Below are 17,774 nucleotides of genomic sequence, written 5' to 3'. Positions count from 1 at the left end.
TTGGACTGGATGGCCCTTGTGGTCTCTTCCAGCTCTATTATTCTAACTACCATAATACCTGCTGGCTGGAGCTGATAGGAATTGAAGTCTCCAACATTGAAAAGTTGGCATTTTTTACTTCTTCAAATGTAATGGGTGTTTCTCTGTCCCATCCTGAGCTTGGCTAGCCTGAGTGAGTTTGCTAAAGTGTCCGAAGCCAAAAAGGAGCAGGTTGTCTAAGGCAGGCAATACAAAGTAGCAAGATAGGGGATGCTGCCCATCCTGGTGTCAGGGTGAGCTCACCCTCAGGCCACTTCAGTTCAGTTCAACTTCCCTTCCCTGTTCCCCACTTGCTGCCTGTGATCTCAGGAGTCACATGGATCTCCTTCCTGGCTCCTGCTCCCTTTGGGCCTCCATGCGTCGTCATGCGCAATTCCTTCCCACAAGTCCCCCTGCTCCTGTGTTACTACTGAGGCACATCTCAGTCGCCCTGGCAACCAGGCCAGCTTCCCAGCTGGAGATTGCAGCTGTAGTGGAGAGCATTCCGGTTGCCATGGCAATGTCACAGCTGTTCTTGGTCTTGCCATTCTGCAGGGCTCATCCCGCTGGCCCAGAGAGAGACACTTTTGGCCTCACCTTCCTCTTTCTATGAGGCAGTTGCGGTCACCACTGCTGAGCCTCACAAAAAATGGCAGCGCCTGGGCCAGAGACTCAGGAAAGTGGGGAGCAGCAAGATACAGGAGGGGCTGATACAGTTCCTTGCCTGGAGCCAAAAAAAAAATTGGAGCTGGCCCTTGTTTTCCTTCATGGAATAATGCTTTAGGAATGATTCCTTATGATGGAAAGCTATTGTAAAATGCTTCACTGGGATCAAAAATGCACATGGATTTTTCTGGCAAGCAAGCTGCCTATGGGACTCTTAAATCTGCATCCATACAGCAGTTTATTCCATTTCCCCATTACCCTAATTGTTAATTTCTGCATTATATTTGAACTTCCACACAATGAAAAAGCCACTTCCAGGAATAGAGAGCAAGTTCGGAGATCATTTCTGTGTTGTTTGCAAGCAGGTTTTTTTTTTCCCTGGAAGCAAATTATATGGAGACAGGTGCTATACTTGCACTGTAGATTTCCAGAAGGGCTTGCCTTTAATGCCATGTGAAAGCTCAAATCTAATGTGGAAATTAACAGTTAGGGGAATGGAATAAACTGTTGTGTGAATGCAGTCAAGTTCCAGTCTCAAGGAACTTTGAAGAATCTACATGGATTTTCAGCTTTGGCACAATATTTTCTGGCCACATTCCTTCATAAGTACATAGAAAACTGCTCTATACTGAGCCAGACCTTTGGTCCATTTAGCTCAGAGCTTTTAGCAGCAGCTCTCCAGGATTTCAGAGAGGAAGCTTTCCCCATTCTTACATGAAGCTGCCAGGGGTTGAGCCAGACACTTTCTTCAAGCAAAGCAGATGCTCTCACTGAGCTACAGCCTTCGAAGTATTGCAATGGAGGAAAGACCATTGCCTCGTTGAGGCCACCCTCAGATCAGTGTAGATCAGGGGTCCCCAAACTAAGGCCCGGGGGCCAGATGTGGCCCAATCACCTTCTAAATCCGGCCCGCGGATGGTCCGGGAATCAGCATGTTTTTACATGAGTAGAATGTGTCGTTTTATTTCTCCAGGTTATTTGTGGGGCCTGCCTGGTGTTTTTATATGAGTAGAATGTGTCCTTTTATTTAAAATGCATCTCTAGGTTATTTGTGGGATATAGGAATTCGTTCATATTTTTTTTCAAAATATAGTCTGGCCCCCCACAAGGTCTGAGGGACAGTGGACCGGCCCCCTACTGAAAAAGTTTGCTGACCCCTGGTGTAGATGTTCAGCAAAGGCAACCCTATTTCACGTGAGCTATGTTAGAAAATGGGTGGGTTTGCATGCATCATTTAACACAGCTCTGGAAATTGTGCTACCAGTTAAGAGTAGAGGACTGAGTTACATTTGTCCCTAGTAGGGCTGCTACTAAGATAATGTCCTAGTGCAAGGGAATGTCAGGCATGAAATAAGAGAGCAGGAAGAAGCATTTGCCAGACATTCTGCTAGCAATATTTCCAATGAAACCCAGCTGTGCGGGAAGCAGAATGGAACGTGGTTTTGCCTTCTTCATAATTGTAAACACCAAGGGGTTAGCAAGTGAGTGAACATGCTGACATATCTGGACAGCTTTCTAAAGTTGGGACCCACACCAGACCTTCCTTCTCACTGCTAACTAACTGCTAGGTCTGCTTCCGCAACAGTTATGTGGCTACTCAAACCCTCTTGTACACCAGGGGAGAAACGTCATTCCTAGTGCAGGAGAGCAGGAAGAAATGGTTCTTGAATGAGAGTGGCAGGGGAGGAAGGTAGCCCATCTTAATTTTGGTAGAATTTTCCTTTTTAAAAGCGAATATGAGCACTAATATGGAAAAGAGAAAAGCATTCACCTTTTAAAAACAACAACCCCAAAATGAAAAACCAAGCAAAAAATGCTTCCAAAATGGCTTGGGCATTTGGTGAATGGATTGGCGGTTGGAGTTTTCTTTCATTTTCATGAGCAGAGGTCACAGGAAGTGGGCAATAAGTGCCTGTGGCAGTATCCCAATCACCTTACACCAGGGATGAGTAGCCTTTGGCCCTTCATAGCTTCATGGCTGGGACTGGTAGGAATTGGGAGTCCAGTTGGAAAGCTGCAGGTTCCCCACCCCAGGCTTACACACACTACCCTCAGCCTTTATTAAGAGAGAGAAGAATCAGGTATGCAAGCAATTGTGGTTTGTCATTCAATTACTGGCAAAATCAGCGTTCAAAGTCCAGCCTGAAAGGATGATGTCTGCACTGCTTGCCACCAAAAGGTTATGACAGTGGTGTTAATAAATTTCTTACTGTATGTAGAAGCCCTTAATGCAGGAATGGGGAACCTTTTTCAGCCTAAGGGCCACATTCACTCATGGGTCACCTTCTGGTGGCCGCATACCAGTGGTGGGTGTGGCCCCAGGCAAAAAGTGGAGCAACAGTGTGGTTCTTGCCTTTATGCAGTAGGCTACATTCAATCCGTGTACATGAGATGGTCTACATTCATCTCTCCATCCAGACAAGTAAAAGGCATTGTCACAATTCAAGGACATATTCTAGCAAGGCAAAAACTCTCAAGGATGGGATGGAGCAAGGCTAGAGTGGGGCATGGCCTGGAGAGGGTGAACAGCCTAGATAGCACCTTGAGGCCTAGACAGAGTGGCCTACAGGGCTGAATTTGGCCCCCAAGCCTGAGGTTCCCCACCCCTGCTTAAATGAAAACTGATGTGCATATGCTGAATGGCTTTCCCTAAGGGGAAGTCCAGGTCTGGATTTTTCTCCTCCATGTATTGTGTTGGATGCATTCTTCTGCAGTTGCTGCTCATTTTCTGAAAAGCTTTTCTCCATGCCTTCTCTTTCGGTCTAGACTTTTGGTGCTGCTGACTGGGAGGTCTTTCAGATCCAAGACAGGGTCTTCCTCGCTCTGGCGAACAGCTATGACAGTACAATAGTTGCCCCAAACAACAGCTTTGCCATCAATTCTTCCATCTACGAGCTCAACATTACTGCACAGATGTTTGTCAAGTTCCAGGACATTCTTACCTACAGGTGCCTCCTTTATGTATTGCTGAAAGCACCAGCATTGTGTCATTTTGACAAAGGGATGTGTTTCAGTCTGCCAGAATGTTTTGATTCTTTTTTTTAAAATTGTAAGAGTGCAGCCTAAAATGTGTTCTTAAATTGATCTAGGCGGTCGAAATGTATAACAGAAAGATGAAAATGCTCACTTCTCTTAAAATAGTCTGATTTTGGGAAATGGTTTTAAAAATGTATTCTAAATAGTAAATGGAAAGAGGATGTTTTCCCAGGCAGTTATCCTGTTGTTGTAATCTCTTCCTGTTTGGTTGGTTTCTGCTGCAGTGCTGTGGATTGGGAGTTCTTTTCAGTAGGAGAAGATAACTTTTTGGTGGTAGCAAATTCATTTGATGGTGTGACCTTCGCTGTAAACAGCATTATTTACAGGTAAGTAGGTGCACAACCCCCTCAATGTCATAGCTTGAGTCATACTTGATTATTTTCATAGTGAATGAAAGCGGAACTAGTAAAAAAGGTAGGTAAAGGTAAAGGACCCCTGGACGGTTAAGTCCTGTCAAAGGCGACTATGGGTTTGCAGCGCTCATCTTGCTTTCAGGCCAAGGGAGCCAGTGTTTGTCCACAGACAGCTTTCTGGGTCATGTGGCCAGCAGGACTAAACCACTACTGGTGCACGGAGGACCGTGACGAGTGCCAGAGCGCACGGATACGCCATTTACCTTCCAGCCGGAGCGGTACCTGTTTATCTACTCGCACTGGCATGCTTTGGAACTGCTAGGTTGACAGGAGCTGGGACAGAGCAATGGGAGCTCATCCTGTGGTGTGGATTCAAACCCCCAACCTTCCAAGAGGCTCAGTGGTTTAGACCACAGCGCCACCTTATGATGGTAACTAATGTAGGAAGGGAGATCAATCTGATCTCACCCTGTGGGGTCGTGTTATTGTAAGGGTCTGGGTGCAAATGGATTGGAAGGGATCCAATGAGGTTTCTAGTTCTAGTCCAACCACTTTCTTTTCTTGAAACTTCCTGGACAAATGTCACCTGCCTTTGTGTCACTGGTGATTTTTATAGCTCATTTTTAAAAAGATTTGTACCTGCATCTCTTTATAAACACAGTGTCAAGTGGCACATGCATATGTAAATACCATAGATCAAATATCATGGGCAGAATTTTCTTTTCACCTGCTTAGGTCACCTAAAACAAAATCCACTCTTCCCTCACATTCTACTTGGAATAATTAAATGGTATACACGTGTGCACTAACCCTCAATATATTGAAACGCCAGATCCAGGAATTATCCCAGGAGCATGTCACTGGATGCCACTGTTGATTAGTTAATATTTACCCTTTAAGTACAATTTCCCAGACTGCTGAGAATCCATGCTACCTGCCCACAACACACACTGCTGCCTGTTTACATATTTCGGAAGCTTTTCCAGGGGGATATAAAACACATGATTTCACCTCCTCTATCAAGTTAGCTACTTTTTGAACGAAGGAAACTAGGTCAGTCTGGTATCGTTTGTTCTCAATAAAACTATGTGAACTGTTAATGATCACTCATTTGTTCTATTCAGTAACAGCTGTACTGTTGTTGTTTTATTGTTTCCTCCACTTGATATTAAAACCAAGCCAATCAGTTCTACTTCCCTGGGTTTTACTCCTTCCATTTAAAAAAGGCATGATATTTGCTCTCTTCCGTTCCTCTGGGACTAGCCAGACCAACCCAGTTTCCTTCTTTGACCACACAACCAAAAAAGGAGAGCATAGCTGATGCATGTCCTCTGGGAGAAAGGATATGACTCACAACAATTTGCTATGAAGACTGGCCTTATGCATTGCATTGGAAACCTTAACTGGAAGTGAAATTATATCTGAATACTGTCAAGCAATAGCAGACATCCAGTATTGGATTCTGGACTTGATTGTGCAATCCTGGAGAGGAGATATATGCAGTCAGGAGTGTTTTTCTTACCTTCCGCCCCTTCCACCCCCTCTCAGGAACCAGCAGTGAATCATGGTGTAGGAAAGTCAAAAGGCAATGCAGCCCCACCTGTGTAGCTGCTACCTGTGTGCTGGCTACCACAGCTCAGTCTATTACCTCCAATTTGTGCCCACAGTACATTTCCCTTCCTAAGTCAATAGCACTACCATGTGAGTCTCTGAAAGCCAGATAACTTTGTATAATAGGCTACATGCAGAAGTCACCTCTGAAAGCCAGAGGTGAGGAGCTTTAGGCTTAGGGACCAAAAAAATGGCCCTCTCTGTTTAACTCTTGGGGCCAGCTCACCCATTCATCCCAGCCCATGCCTCCTCTCACGAAGCCACACCAGGTCACTGACTCTGCTCCACACACTTCTCAAGTGCTTTTGCCTGGCCAGGGTGTGTCATTGAATTGTGGCAACACCTCTTGCTTACCTGAATGGTACCTGAATGGTACCTGTACTAAGGTAAGACACACATCTGCTACACTACTCGCATGTGTTCCCTGGGCTGAAAATAGTTTCGCACACTTGCTTTCAAGTGCTGCCTTGCGGCACAATGCCAGTGGCACCTTCAAATATGATAGGGTTATACTGGGTGTTAGGAACGTGTCGGATATCTATAAGGTAGGCTCTTTGAGCTGGTGTTTCCTCACTAGACCTTTTTCAGAATGGGAATGAAATCTGTTTGAAGGCAGGGGGGGGGGAAACAGATCCTGTGAAGTTGGTGATCATGAGCATTGAGTAACTCTTTTCTCTCTCTACTGTAGATGGCAAGGATATGAAGGCTTTGTAGCTGTTCACCATCTTCCAACATTTGGCTGTAGGGACTGGGAAGCTTTCACCACTGCAGCTGGCTCTTACCTCATGTACTCAAGTGCAAAAGAACCACTATCCAGGGTGCTGAAGATGAAAACCTTTTGATCTGGACAGGGGTGCTTTGATTTGCTGCAAACAAGTGGGCAAGTCCGGACTTGTGAGGAACTCCTTTGGCTACTCAGGGCTAGGGTCAGGAATGCTGTACCTAAGAGTCACTGCCATGAATGCCAGAGATGGCATAGGATAGATACCCAGGTTGTCTCTTTGGATTCGGCTGAGTATGAGGCTGCTCAGGATTAGATTTCAAACCTGTTTTCCAACACCTGGAATGAGCTAGGAATATACATAACTTGGCCAGTGATATTAGTGAGTACAGTAACCTTGATTTCTCTCTCAGACACACCCACACCATCCATGCAAGACAAACAAATTCCCACTTCTGAACATCTTCCAGACCTAAGGAGCTGCTAATACAATCCACAATCCTGTGGGCAACAGAAACTAGAAGATGCCTTTAGCACATTATGGGCAACTGACCCCCAATTTAGCAATATGGAACCAATAGAAGCATTTGGGTTCACTCCTTCCAGATTCCAGGTGAATGCTTCCACTGCCGTGTCACTTTATGAGAAGAGCTTCAGTGTGCACCATTTTGGCATATTCCAACGAGCCCCTGTGAATATTGCTGGATCCCTGAGAAAGACTGCAGAAGAACAGAAAGAAGATTCCTTAGGATATGGATACGCTGTATGTAGTTTGTGCTACAGAAAAGACCCAGCTGTTGTTTTTTCCAAAGCTATTAAACCAGTTCAGACAATTATTTATGGCTCTGGATTTTAGGAGTTCAAGGAGAAATGTCTGAGCCTTGCTGAGAAAACCTGAAGCCCAATTACTCCCTTAATACAAAGTACTGCAGTCACACCAGAGAAGATGCACAACCCATACTGGCTTGGGATGTCGCCACGCCAACAGTTACACAGATCAAGTGGGCTATGGTTAAAGCCCTGGCCTTACAAAGTGCCTCTGATCTGTACATTAGTCCTCCACATTTTCAGCATAACTACAAGGAACGGAAAGTCAGATGTATTCTTGTTATGTTTAGGCTTTATGAACAGTTGTTGTGGATTTCACAAAATGGTGCTTATTGACATTTGGAAAGCCAGTGGTACCTTGTCATGTAGATCTGTGACACTTCTCTAGTAAGCTCTACCCCATTTTCATTGGTGCTTTCTCAGTTTTTGCTTACATGTTAGCCTGTGAATAATTCCCCAAAATATAACTATTTCTTGTTATTGCAAAGGTTTTTTAAATCATTCTCTATAAATGATATGTTTATATTGTATGAATTGATACTATTGACAATAGCAGTTCTTATAGGGAGGAATTATTATTTATTATCCAAAGAATATTTGCAATTTTGAAAGTAGCACCCAATAAAATTGACGGAGTAGCTTTGATAACCTCAGGGGTTCTGCTTCAGAGCTTATTTTTTGTTAGCACTGTAGACACAAACACCCATCTTAGCTGAAATAAGTGAACAAATGCAGCTCTGCTTGCCATTACTCTCTAGGTCCACATTACCTGGCTACCAGACTTAGGTGCAGCTTTGTTAGCAAAAACACACTGAAGTAACGAAACATAAAAGATGACTGCTGATTTTTACTACTACAGTACTTTGCATAATGCACGATTAATTTATGGAATTCACTGCCCCATATTGTGGCTTTTGCCACTAGCTTTGTCTCAAAGGGGATTAGAGATGAGAACATTTTACAGTGTCTAGAATGTGCTTATAATGCTGCCTACAAGGTGCAAGAATGAGTGAAGCAATCCCATTTCAAAGCATCCTATGTGATCACAACTCCTAGTGAGACATTCTTCACCGCTTATGTCAATGTGACATCACTCTCCTGTGCAAAGGTCCCCCTCCTCTCCGTCACTTTCACCATCTATATATTCCCTTCTCCTACATATTGCAGTTTTTCATTTGTTCATCCTAAATAAGAACACACACACACACATACTGATCAATGATTTTATAGATACATTTAACTAATCTGGTATGTTCAGCCCAGGCTAAAACTCAAAAATAAAATGGTTGTGTTCCTTACCAAGCCCAGGAGGGGGCAATGAAGGAGAATGTTCCAAAGGAAGCTGTTAACCGTATGAAGGGGACGAAGCCAATTAGTGGGGTTTTTAGTAATAGCATTTTCTAGGTAGGTCTTTTGGGCAACATAACCCTCATGTAGGAAATGTGTGGAGTGTGTGGAGCAGTCTGAGGAAATGTTTGCCCTGCTCCTCCCATACCAGGCACAACAAACAGCAGCAAGCCTGACTTTACTGGTAAGCGTACATTTAACCAGCAACAATGTAAGACTACCGTATTTTATCTGTCTAAAACAGGGAGCCTACATGCTGCCCTCCAGATGTTGCTATGTTCCAGCTTCCCTAACCCTCAGCCATCACGGCTAATGGCCAGGGATGATGGCAGCCGTAGTCCAACACATCTGGATGGCATACCACTGGTTACGCTGGACATACACCAATATTCCAGCTAACAGTGGCTGTCTCATGGAAGTTTTTCTCGCCATCAGCTGTTACCTGATTCTTTTAAGCGGAGGTGGCAGAGATTTAATCTTGGACCTTCTGTATTCAGAGCAGGGGCTGTTATTGGTGAGTTGCAATCTCTAAAGTTAATCAGAAAGCTGCTCCTGGTTCTCTGACCTAGATGATGTCACCTGTTTGTTACTTTCACATTTTGACAGTTCCTTTGAGGTGAGGGAATCTTAGACAGTGCCAAGCTTTTTTGAAAAAGCAATGTGTGAAGAAGTCCAAACATTTTGGCTAAATAGTGCTGTGGGTAGCTGTTGCCTAGGTAACACACACACACACAGCAAAACCCTCCCAGCAAAACTTGCTAATTATTCTTTTTCGGTTATAACCAAGTCCTACATTCTTCTGCTTGAAATAAGATGAATGGTGTCTTTCTGGGCTGGCTTCCTTCTCCTGGACCCACAGAGTGGAACTGTTGCTGAAAAGATACTTGAATTAGGCTTGACAACACCTGATTTAAGCTTCAGCATAATGCGTACGACTGGTTTTCCAGACAATAAACACACACACAACACACCAGATTTTATCAATTGTGCTTGCATTAGCTCTGATCCAGCATCAACAGCATAATATGTCATCCTTATGTATAATGGATGCAGGTAATCTTCTTGTCAAGGGAAAGGATATCACTTTTTAAAGGATATACAACTTCTTTAAAAATGTGCAGTAGGAGTGCTCCAGCACTATATCTGCATGGGGTTGGGTAGTCACACTCAGCAAGTAAATTAAATAGACAAATAAAATCCAGTAAAATATATCCACTCCATTCTTCAGCTTGGCTATGACAAACTGTCAATTGGCTTCTCCATTCCCAGAACTCTCTCTTAACAGCCATTCCACTTGGTCATTAAACATTGGTGTAAATTCTAAAGAAATGGTGCCTCAAAGTGCTTAATTTCTTGTTTCATGCCCACCCCCTGTTTAAAATGTACCCTATAGGCAGGGACTGTATTGTTTTTGAATCTTTATAGGCAGCAGCAGTAGCAGTGCTCCTGAAACTGAAGAGCAAGTGGTCAGGTGAGGGAAACTTAGACAGTGCCCCAACCTTTTTTGAAATAGCAATGTGTGAAGAAGTCTAAACATTCCTTTTTAAAATAGCACAGGATGAGCACTCCACCATGGTGGCAATGCAACTCAAAGAGTGCACAGCCACCCAATATAAAGTTCACAAAACAGGCATTTGTGTAATGCATCATGAGCGATGTCATAGGCACAAGTTGTCTGTGATACACAACTGCATACTACAAGGACATCCCAGTAGCAAAGAATGATTTGTGTTCCACCAGTAATGTAATAGAGTATAGCAGTTCTGAGTCTTGAGCTGAGAGATATCCCTGCAACCCAACCTTGAGGGAAGACATGGGCATCCCACACAACAGCTGAATAGCAAATGTGCATAAAGGGATCATCTGAAAAAGGCCCTGAGATCCTGTTCTTTTGGCATTGTGTCATCCCTCTTGTTTTATTTTGGCTGCTAATTGCCAGGGTACTATTAAATTGGATCGTGTGTACTGTAGAAACAGTGTCTCAACAAACATACCTGTAGCTATACCCATTTTTCTAAAAAGGATACTAGAACTTTGAATACTGCAGCAGCTGAGATTATTTAAACAGTTTGAGGAACCCCTTGGAATTTTATTTCCTTACTGTTTATTGTTTCAGCAAATGAGCTGCGTTGCCTAGGAATTTTTGTCAGCTTGAAAGACATGTTGAGTGTAGCAACTTGTCACTGCCATGTCCCCCCCAATTTTTGTTTAGTTTACATATAATCCATACCCCACTTTTCCGCCTTACTAAATTCCAGCACCAGCTACATCTTAGGACCGTCCTTGAGAAAGGAGGGTGGGTTTGCGATATGAGAAAGAGGCATATTTAGAAATAGGCATTTTCAGTCACATGCTTCCTTCCTCCCTTTCTGCGGAAGAAGCCTGCTCAGGCTCGTTCGTTACATAATATATGCTTTAAATTGTCCTGACTATTTTCAGTGCTCACCTTAATAGTGGTCACCATGAAAATAGGTTAGTAACCTAACAGAGAGTGAAGAGGTGCAGACTCCAAATGCCATGTAATACGTAAGCCCAAAGGAAGCACATACCCTCTTCAGCTTTGCAACACAAGCACGCATACACCAAACATAATTCCTGCTCATGTACATGAATCTATGCGTGTGCATGCTTGCACAATTTACCAATTTGAGGGAAAGGACTTTGTGTGGTTCCAAAAACTCCTGAGAGAGTGTGTTTGCAGTGTCCCAAAGAATCAAGTAAAGGTCAACCATGTACATACTTCCCGTTGAAATCAAAAGCATTTTCGGAGCCAACAAGTTCTAGACACTGCAGGGCTTTGGGGTCTCTCCCACAGAATGAAATCCTGATTGTAAACATCTCACATCAACCGTCCATTGTCCTAAAGTTCTCCTAGAAAGCAGATCTCCTTATCTCTAGTTTCTGCTGGAATCCTTCTGCTGGTAATACGGCACAGAACATGGGAACCTCGGCTTGGACATTCTTCCTATATTTATATAACAACAAGTTTTCATTTTCTATTAAACTGTTGGTTGGTTTTTGTTTTTTTAAAAAAGTTGTTGCAGAACTAGTTGGACATAAATGTCCCAAGTCCCTCCCAACATTCTTTCCTACATAGAAAACTGGAAGTCCAGCCAAGGATCAACATTCCTGGCTACAGGATAGTGCTGATGGTCTCTTTAGGGACCCTTGTGCTAGGCAGGGATTTCAGATATTCCAGGTGCTTCCTCGTGTCCTCTTGGTTGTGTCGAACATAGTATACCACATAGCTGATGACTAAAGTAAACCAGCTGAACATGGTAACAAACATGGCGACATCTGTGGTTTTCTGGTGCATGTTGCAAAAGTTGATGCCCGAATCAAGGATATGGAGCAGAGGTTTCCCAGCGTATTCCTCTTGCACAGATGTCTGGCAGGTGATCTCGTTGACTGAATCAGGATCTAGTTTCACTTCCCACAAGACTTCCTGCAGAGTACATTCACAGTGCCAGGGGTTATTGGACAGGCGGATCATGGCATTCAAGTTGACCAGGGCTTCCTTGGGGATCCTCTGTATGTGGTTGCCAGAGAGGTCAAGCAGCCGCAGGCCATCGGCAACCCCTTTGAACGCTGCAGAATCAATCTTCTCAATGGCATTTTTGGAGAGGTCTATCTCCTGCAAGTGGGCGAGGTGCCTGAATGTGCTATTAGGTACAGAAGTGATCTTATTGGCATCCAGTTTCAAAAACATGGTGTCCTTGGGAATATCTTTTGGAATTTCATCTAGGTTGCTAGCACTGCACAGAACAGCTGTGGCTCCCGAGTAGTTGGTGCACTGGCACTGGTCTGGGCAGGAGGTGCAACAACCGGAAGGGGCGCAGAAGAGGAGACAGAAGAGGGCTTGAGACCAGAACAACAGCGCAGGCCGAGATGCTTCAGCTGCTAGAAACATGCTGGTCATCCAATCAGGAGTGTGCAGTCCTGCATGGCTGCAAAGGCAAACGCAAGGCTCTCTCAAAATCTTTTGAACTCGGAATTCCTACCATCACATACCAGCCCTCGGCTATCTGCAGAGACACAGGTCCAGCCCAGCCGTTTGACCCTCATTCATTCCTCTTGTCTTCCAGAGGTGGGCAAGCAACCCAAATCAGTGCTGGATTAAACCCTGCGGAGGCCCCTAGACCAGGGGTCCCCAAACTAAGGTCCGGGGGCCAGATGCGGCCCAATTGCCTTCTAAATCCGGTCCGCGGACAGTCCCGGGAATCAGCATGTTTTTACATGAGTAGAATGTGTTCTTTTATTTAAAATGCATCTCTGGGTTATTTGTGGGGCATAGGAATCTGTTCATTTTTTTAAAAAAAATACAGTCGAGCCCCCCACAAGGTCTGAGAGACAGTGGACTGGCCCCCTGCTGAAAAAGTTTGCTGAACCCTGCCCTAGACAGTCGAAATCGGGGGGGGGGGAGGCCCTCACTTTGAACTAAGAAAGCTCGATTGTAATTTTCCTTCAAGATCAAATCAATATTATTTTGACCCATTGTTGTAGGGCCCATAAACTGGTACTTACTCTCCCTATTTGGTAATCCGGCACTGATCCCCATGGGGGAAGACAATATGAATAGGTTTTTCTAGGATTCGTGATTCTCCGGTTCAGTCTAAGACAGCCGACCAAGCACCTGCTTGAAAGTTTGAGGACATGTTACAAATGCATGTAACAAAGGCCTGACAGCCAGCCAGCCAGCCTTCCTTCCTTTGCTGGAACCATGGACATGGGGAGGGGGGGAATAAACAAATGACGGCAGAAGTTAGCCCATGTGGCCTTGGCAAATACATGCTCCCAAAGCCACATTGGCTGAGATTAGTACAAACACAGGTCTGGCACCTACAGTGGAAGTAGGAGGCATGGGTGCTTAACTGGTTTTGGATCACAGAGGACTTTAAAGATAATCTAAAGGGAGATATTGGTGTTCTTCCATTTAGAAAGGGCAGGGGACATGTGAATAAATCCTGTTTTACATTAGAATTACATTTTCCTGGCTACTGTGCAATGTGTTCTGACATGTGTATTGCACTGTCCATTGTAATGTATTCAATGTGAGGAATTTTCTGTGTGGCAGTTAGTTTAACTGCCGCTCGGGGCCTTAACTGACACCTATGAAGAAAGGTTGGTATTGGAATTCCTGGTATGCAAATGAAGGATTGAATGCATGCACATTTTGATTGGTGGGTGCAGGTTTAGAACTTTCAGTTAAACAGTGTGATTGGCTGGGACTGGAATGGAAGGGCCAGAAGAAGCGCATATATGGTCGGCTGCTGGTCAGTGGTTAGTTAGTTGGCTGGTGATGGCTGGGGGGGTGCATGGTGTCTGTGGAGTCAGCCAAAAGGAAGAGACAAAACCAGGGGAAGAGGATTGGATAAGAGGAAGGAAGACCTGAGAGGCAGGTAGAGCGGCTTGGTGGCTGAAGGACAGTAGAATCATTTTGCTTAGGCTGAATAGAAAAGGGGAGAACCTGCCTGCAGCACTGAAGGGAGAAGGGAGAAGCAGCTGGAAGTGACTGGCAGGAGTAGTGAGGGAAAATTCTGACAGCAGTACAGCAAGACAAACCAGTACTTACACAGGTCAGAAAAAAGGATTGGAAAAAGTCCTCCACTACAGTGTTGGTGGAGAGAACAGAAGGGCAATTTGGCAAAAGATTTTTATAGGGCAACTAACTGCTTCCTTAAAGCTGTCTTAGTTTAACATTATAGTTGGATATAAGCTGTGTTGATATTTAAACTGACAGTAACAACAAAGCATGTTCCACAGTACTATTTTAAAGTAACAAGCTTGTGCACCTTATAATCTTGTAGGTCATAAAGGTAAAGTACCTTCGTTAAATGTAATATCTGTATATGACTAGCTTTGTAACATGCCTGTCCCCCAACCTTACTGGGTTTCTGGTAAGTTAAGGATTCAGACAAAGTAAGTGAGACTGAATGAGCAACATTGGAATGGGAGATGGTTTTTGTTATTATAGATTAAAGAAATGCCCTGCCCTCCTTTCCTCCACAGGTGGCAAGAAGGAAATGGGCCTTCTCCGCTGCTATCAGAGAGGCATTAACAACAGCATGCTTCTGTCACATCCATTAAACCAAAGGTTTTCCCAATAATTAATGCTAGATTCTACCATCATATATTTTTCTGATATTTGTATTTTTCAAAATAGTTTTAATGTATGCAGGAGCAACCAGTGCGGTGGTGCCAGTCACCCTCTGGGTAGCAGCAACACTGCCAAGTGTGGTGGCAGGGGGGGGGAGTGTTTCAACCTTACCACTGTCTTCTTGTCCCATTCAGGTAAGTGACAGCACCACCTAACCCATTCCTGAACATATTTTACATTGTGAACTGCTTTCAGATTTTCTTAGTAATAGTAAGCGATATAAAAGTACTTTAAAATAAATAAAATGTGTACCCTCTGCAGAGGGAAAAGCAGATGTGGAGGGCAATGTGGAGTGGAGAAGTGATGAGTTTGAAAGGGGTTAGGCACTCCCTTAACCCCTACCACACCTCTGCTTTAAAAAGTGTACCCTTCAGAAGTATTTTTTCCCTCAATGCAACCAAGTCTATCAGGGGTTCGTTACATGCATTTGTGCATAACATTCAAATATTTATTTGAATCATGTTCAGAATATATTACCAACTTCATATGGCTGTTGATAAAAATGACCCCATTTTTTAAAAAAATCAAGGCACTGAAAACTGCCGTTATTGTTGCTGTTGCATTTATCAATCCATGCCTCAACCTACGCACATTCTACACCACAAATTTGTATCGGTTTTATACAAGCTTAACTATTATGGATGGGAACCGTAGTCTGTGGAAGGGTACTTACAATTCTATGACATCTTTAAACCTTCCACTATAGAACTACAATCCCCAGAGTTCCCTGAGGAAAGGAAATGACTAGGAGTGCTACACTACAGCTTAAGTCTGTAGTATAAATATGCCCTGTTAGTGGCCAGCTAGAATCTAGAAAATTGAAGTTATTTTGCATTTGAACATCAGGGCATTATGGGGTGTTGATGCCCAGCTGTATGTATCCTGTTATGGATCTCAATCTTTGACTGTTGTTGTGATGATGACGATGGTGATGATGATAGAGGAGAGATCCCCTCTATCTCCGGGAGAATCCCGCTGCTTCCCCCCTCCCTTGTCCTACCTAGGAACGTTTTCAGCGGCGGCGCTCCTTTCCCTTTAATAGATGCGTCGTCGAGGGAATTCTGACAGGCGCAGCTTTTCCAAGCCGGGCAAGCGCCGTGACATGATAAGAGGCATCTGCTGCTTTCCCCACGACTATTAAAGGTACATGAGTCATAACGCCCAAAGGTTTGGCCATCCCTGCTGTAAGCCCAGCAGGGAAATCCCTGCTGTAAGCCCAGCAGGGAAAGAGTCTGGTCTCCTTTCCCTCCAGGCGATGTGAATATGATACTAAAGATCTCGCTGCAGCATCCGCCCACACGGTGCTTCGCAGACTTCCGAGCACGATGCCCGCAGTGCAAAAGCAGCCCGGATCTCGGGATCCCGCTTTGCAGGGCTCCGAGAGCCTCGCCAACTGCTTTAACTTAAATCGTTATGGATCCCATCCATCCTGCAGATCCGTCCCTGTTAAACCGACCGGCTGGCCCTCCCTGCCCGGCGCACACCTCCCCCCCTCCCCCAACCTGAGGATGGCGTGCAGGCGCGTTACCTGAGCTGAGGTCACTGGAGCCCACCGGACGCGACTGTCTGTGCCAAGTTTCTCCCGCGCCACCAGCGCTGCGCCGCTCTCCTGGCCACGCCCTTAGTCGAGGGGGCGGGCGCAGCCCAAGGCGGCGGCGGCGGCGGCAGCGGCAGCACCGCGGTGAGGACTTGCAGCCCGCTTGCGCGCAGGACTTGTTGCTGCCATCGTCTCGCCTTTCTCCCAGTCGCACACAAAGCCGTTCATGGGGGCTGCCGGCTGTAATTGGATAGCGCCTGCTTGTCACCGACAGCCTGGAGGGGCATCCTTGGATTTTTAAAGGGGCAGCTGCCGCTCAGGCAGAAGGGAGGCTATTCTTGCCTCGCGCGCACAGCCATATTGCGCTTTTACGCATTTGGAAAGCAGTTCCGGGAGGCGAGAGAAAGCCGCCAGCCCTTGTTGCGTCTGCTGTTGAGCCCCCGGCTTGGGTCTCGCTCCGAACGCCGCTTTTATTAGCTACTAAAATGTCCTCTGTGAAGTTGCATTTTAGTCCTTGTGTTGAGAAACAGTAGCATGGGGTGGGGAACTCGCGTCTGCGCGCACATGGCACATGCATACCCGGCATGTGCTTGCAGGTGCGCCTCCCGACACCAGGGAACGGTCCACGACAAACGCCGTATTAGGGTGTGAGCCCCATTTGTCTGGACGAAAGACTTAAAAGGCCGTACAGTAATTTATAGGCACTTACTACCATTCTACCTAATAGAACTTTGGTTGCAAGTCCGCAGCGGGAAGGGATCCACACACGTGTGTTCGGATGTGTAGGGAATTTTTAGAGGGGAAAACCTTCGTGAAAACTGTCTGAGGCCTGGAAGTTCTCATTCTGTCTACTGTACTGCGATTAAGCATCTTGAGATGGGCTGAGATGCCAGTGTGGTAAGTAGGCTCCTGTTCAGAGGCCCTTTGCTGTATAGCTGCCACATTACACAAGATTTCTGGATCCCACTTAAAAATATACAGTGTGCAGTATGGGAGACCAGTTGTCATTTTCAGAACTTCAAAACTGCACAATTTAAAAGCTGTAGATTTGATTTAGTATTTGTATACTGCTTCTGTTTGCCCAGTTTCAACATTGCAACACTACTGAACTATTCACTGGTCACGTTTGTCCCGATTAGGTGTTAAAATGTTGTTGCCTAAAATCTACAAGGGAGGAGAGCACTTTGGCACTCTGGTTGATGAGCTTCCCATAGGCAAACTGGTTGGCTTTCCTGAGGCCAGGATGTTGTATTAGATGGGCCTTCAGAGTGCTTTTTGCAAGTTCTCACATTCACACAAACACTTGAACCCATCTCATGGCATGGGTGTAACCAGGATTTATGTTGGGGGGCAGAACACCCACCTGTCTTGTTCCAGAACTGAGCTACCTGCGACACAATTGGTCAGTTCACAAAAGCCATGCATATCATGTATCACTAGAATGCGCCACATCACCACCCAAGTGACCTCAGCAAGCATTTCAATTTCAAATATTCCGAG

General features: G+C 45.0%; 2 protein-coding genes across 2 annotated transcripts in view; one reads left to right on the top strand and one right to left on the bottom strand.

The window, feature by feature from the left end:
- TSPEAR (thrombospondin type laminin G domain and EAR repeats) overlaps nt 1-6,830 on the top strand; it is a 35,584-nt gene extending 28,754 nt beyond the window's left edge. The window contains exons 10-12 of the mRNA XM_035133734.2: nt 3,451-3,632; nt 3,945-4,046; nt 6,373-6,830. Of these exons, the coding sequence (XP_034989625.2) occupies nt 3,451-3,632; nt 3,945-4,046; nt 6,373-6,526 (438 nt within the window). The 3' untranslated portion in view covers nt 6,527-6,830. The remainder of the gene's footprint in view (nt 1-3,450; nt 3,633-3,944; nt 4,047-6,372) is intronic.
- A 1,026-nt stretch (nt 6,831-7,856) lies between these two features.
- Nucleotides 7,857-16,461, bottom strand: LRRC3 (leucine rich repeat containing 3). Its single transcript, XM_035132383.2, has 2 exons — nt 16,266-16,461; nt 7,857-12,527 (listed from the first exon to the last, which is right to left on the bottom strand). The coding sequence occupies exon 2, from the start codon at nt 12,497-12,499 to the stop codon at nt 11,714-11,716; it is 786 nt and encodes a 261-aa protein (XP_034988274.1). The 5' UTR covers nt 12,500-12,527; nt 16,266-16,461; the 3' UTR covers nt 7,857-11,713.
- Between the last annotated feature and the right edge of the window lie 1,313 nt (nt 16,462-17,774).

Source organism: Zootoca vivipara, chromosome 5 (genome assembly GCF_963506605.1).
Source record: "Zootoca vivipara chromosome 5, rZooViv1.1, whole genome shotgun sequence".
In the NCBI taxonomy this organism is placed as follows: Eukaryota; Metazoa; Chordata; class Lepidosauria; order Squamata; family Lacertidae; genus Zootoca; species Zootoca vivipara.
Note: the sequence above shows the minus strand (reverse complement) of the source record. Positions and strands in the feature narration are given on the sequence as shown.

Coding starts and splice junctions, on each gene's coding strand:
- LRRC3 (XM_035132383.2), bottom strand. CDS start 12,499: ATGACCAGCATGTTTCTAGCAGCTGAAGCATCTCGGCCTGCGCTGTTG.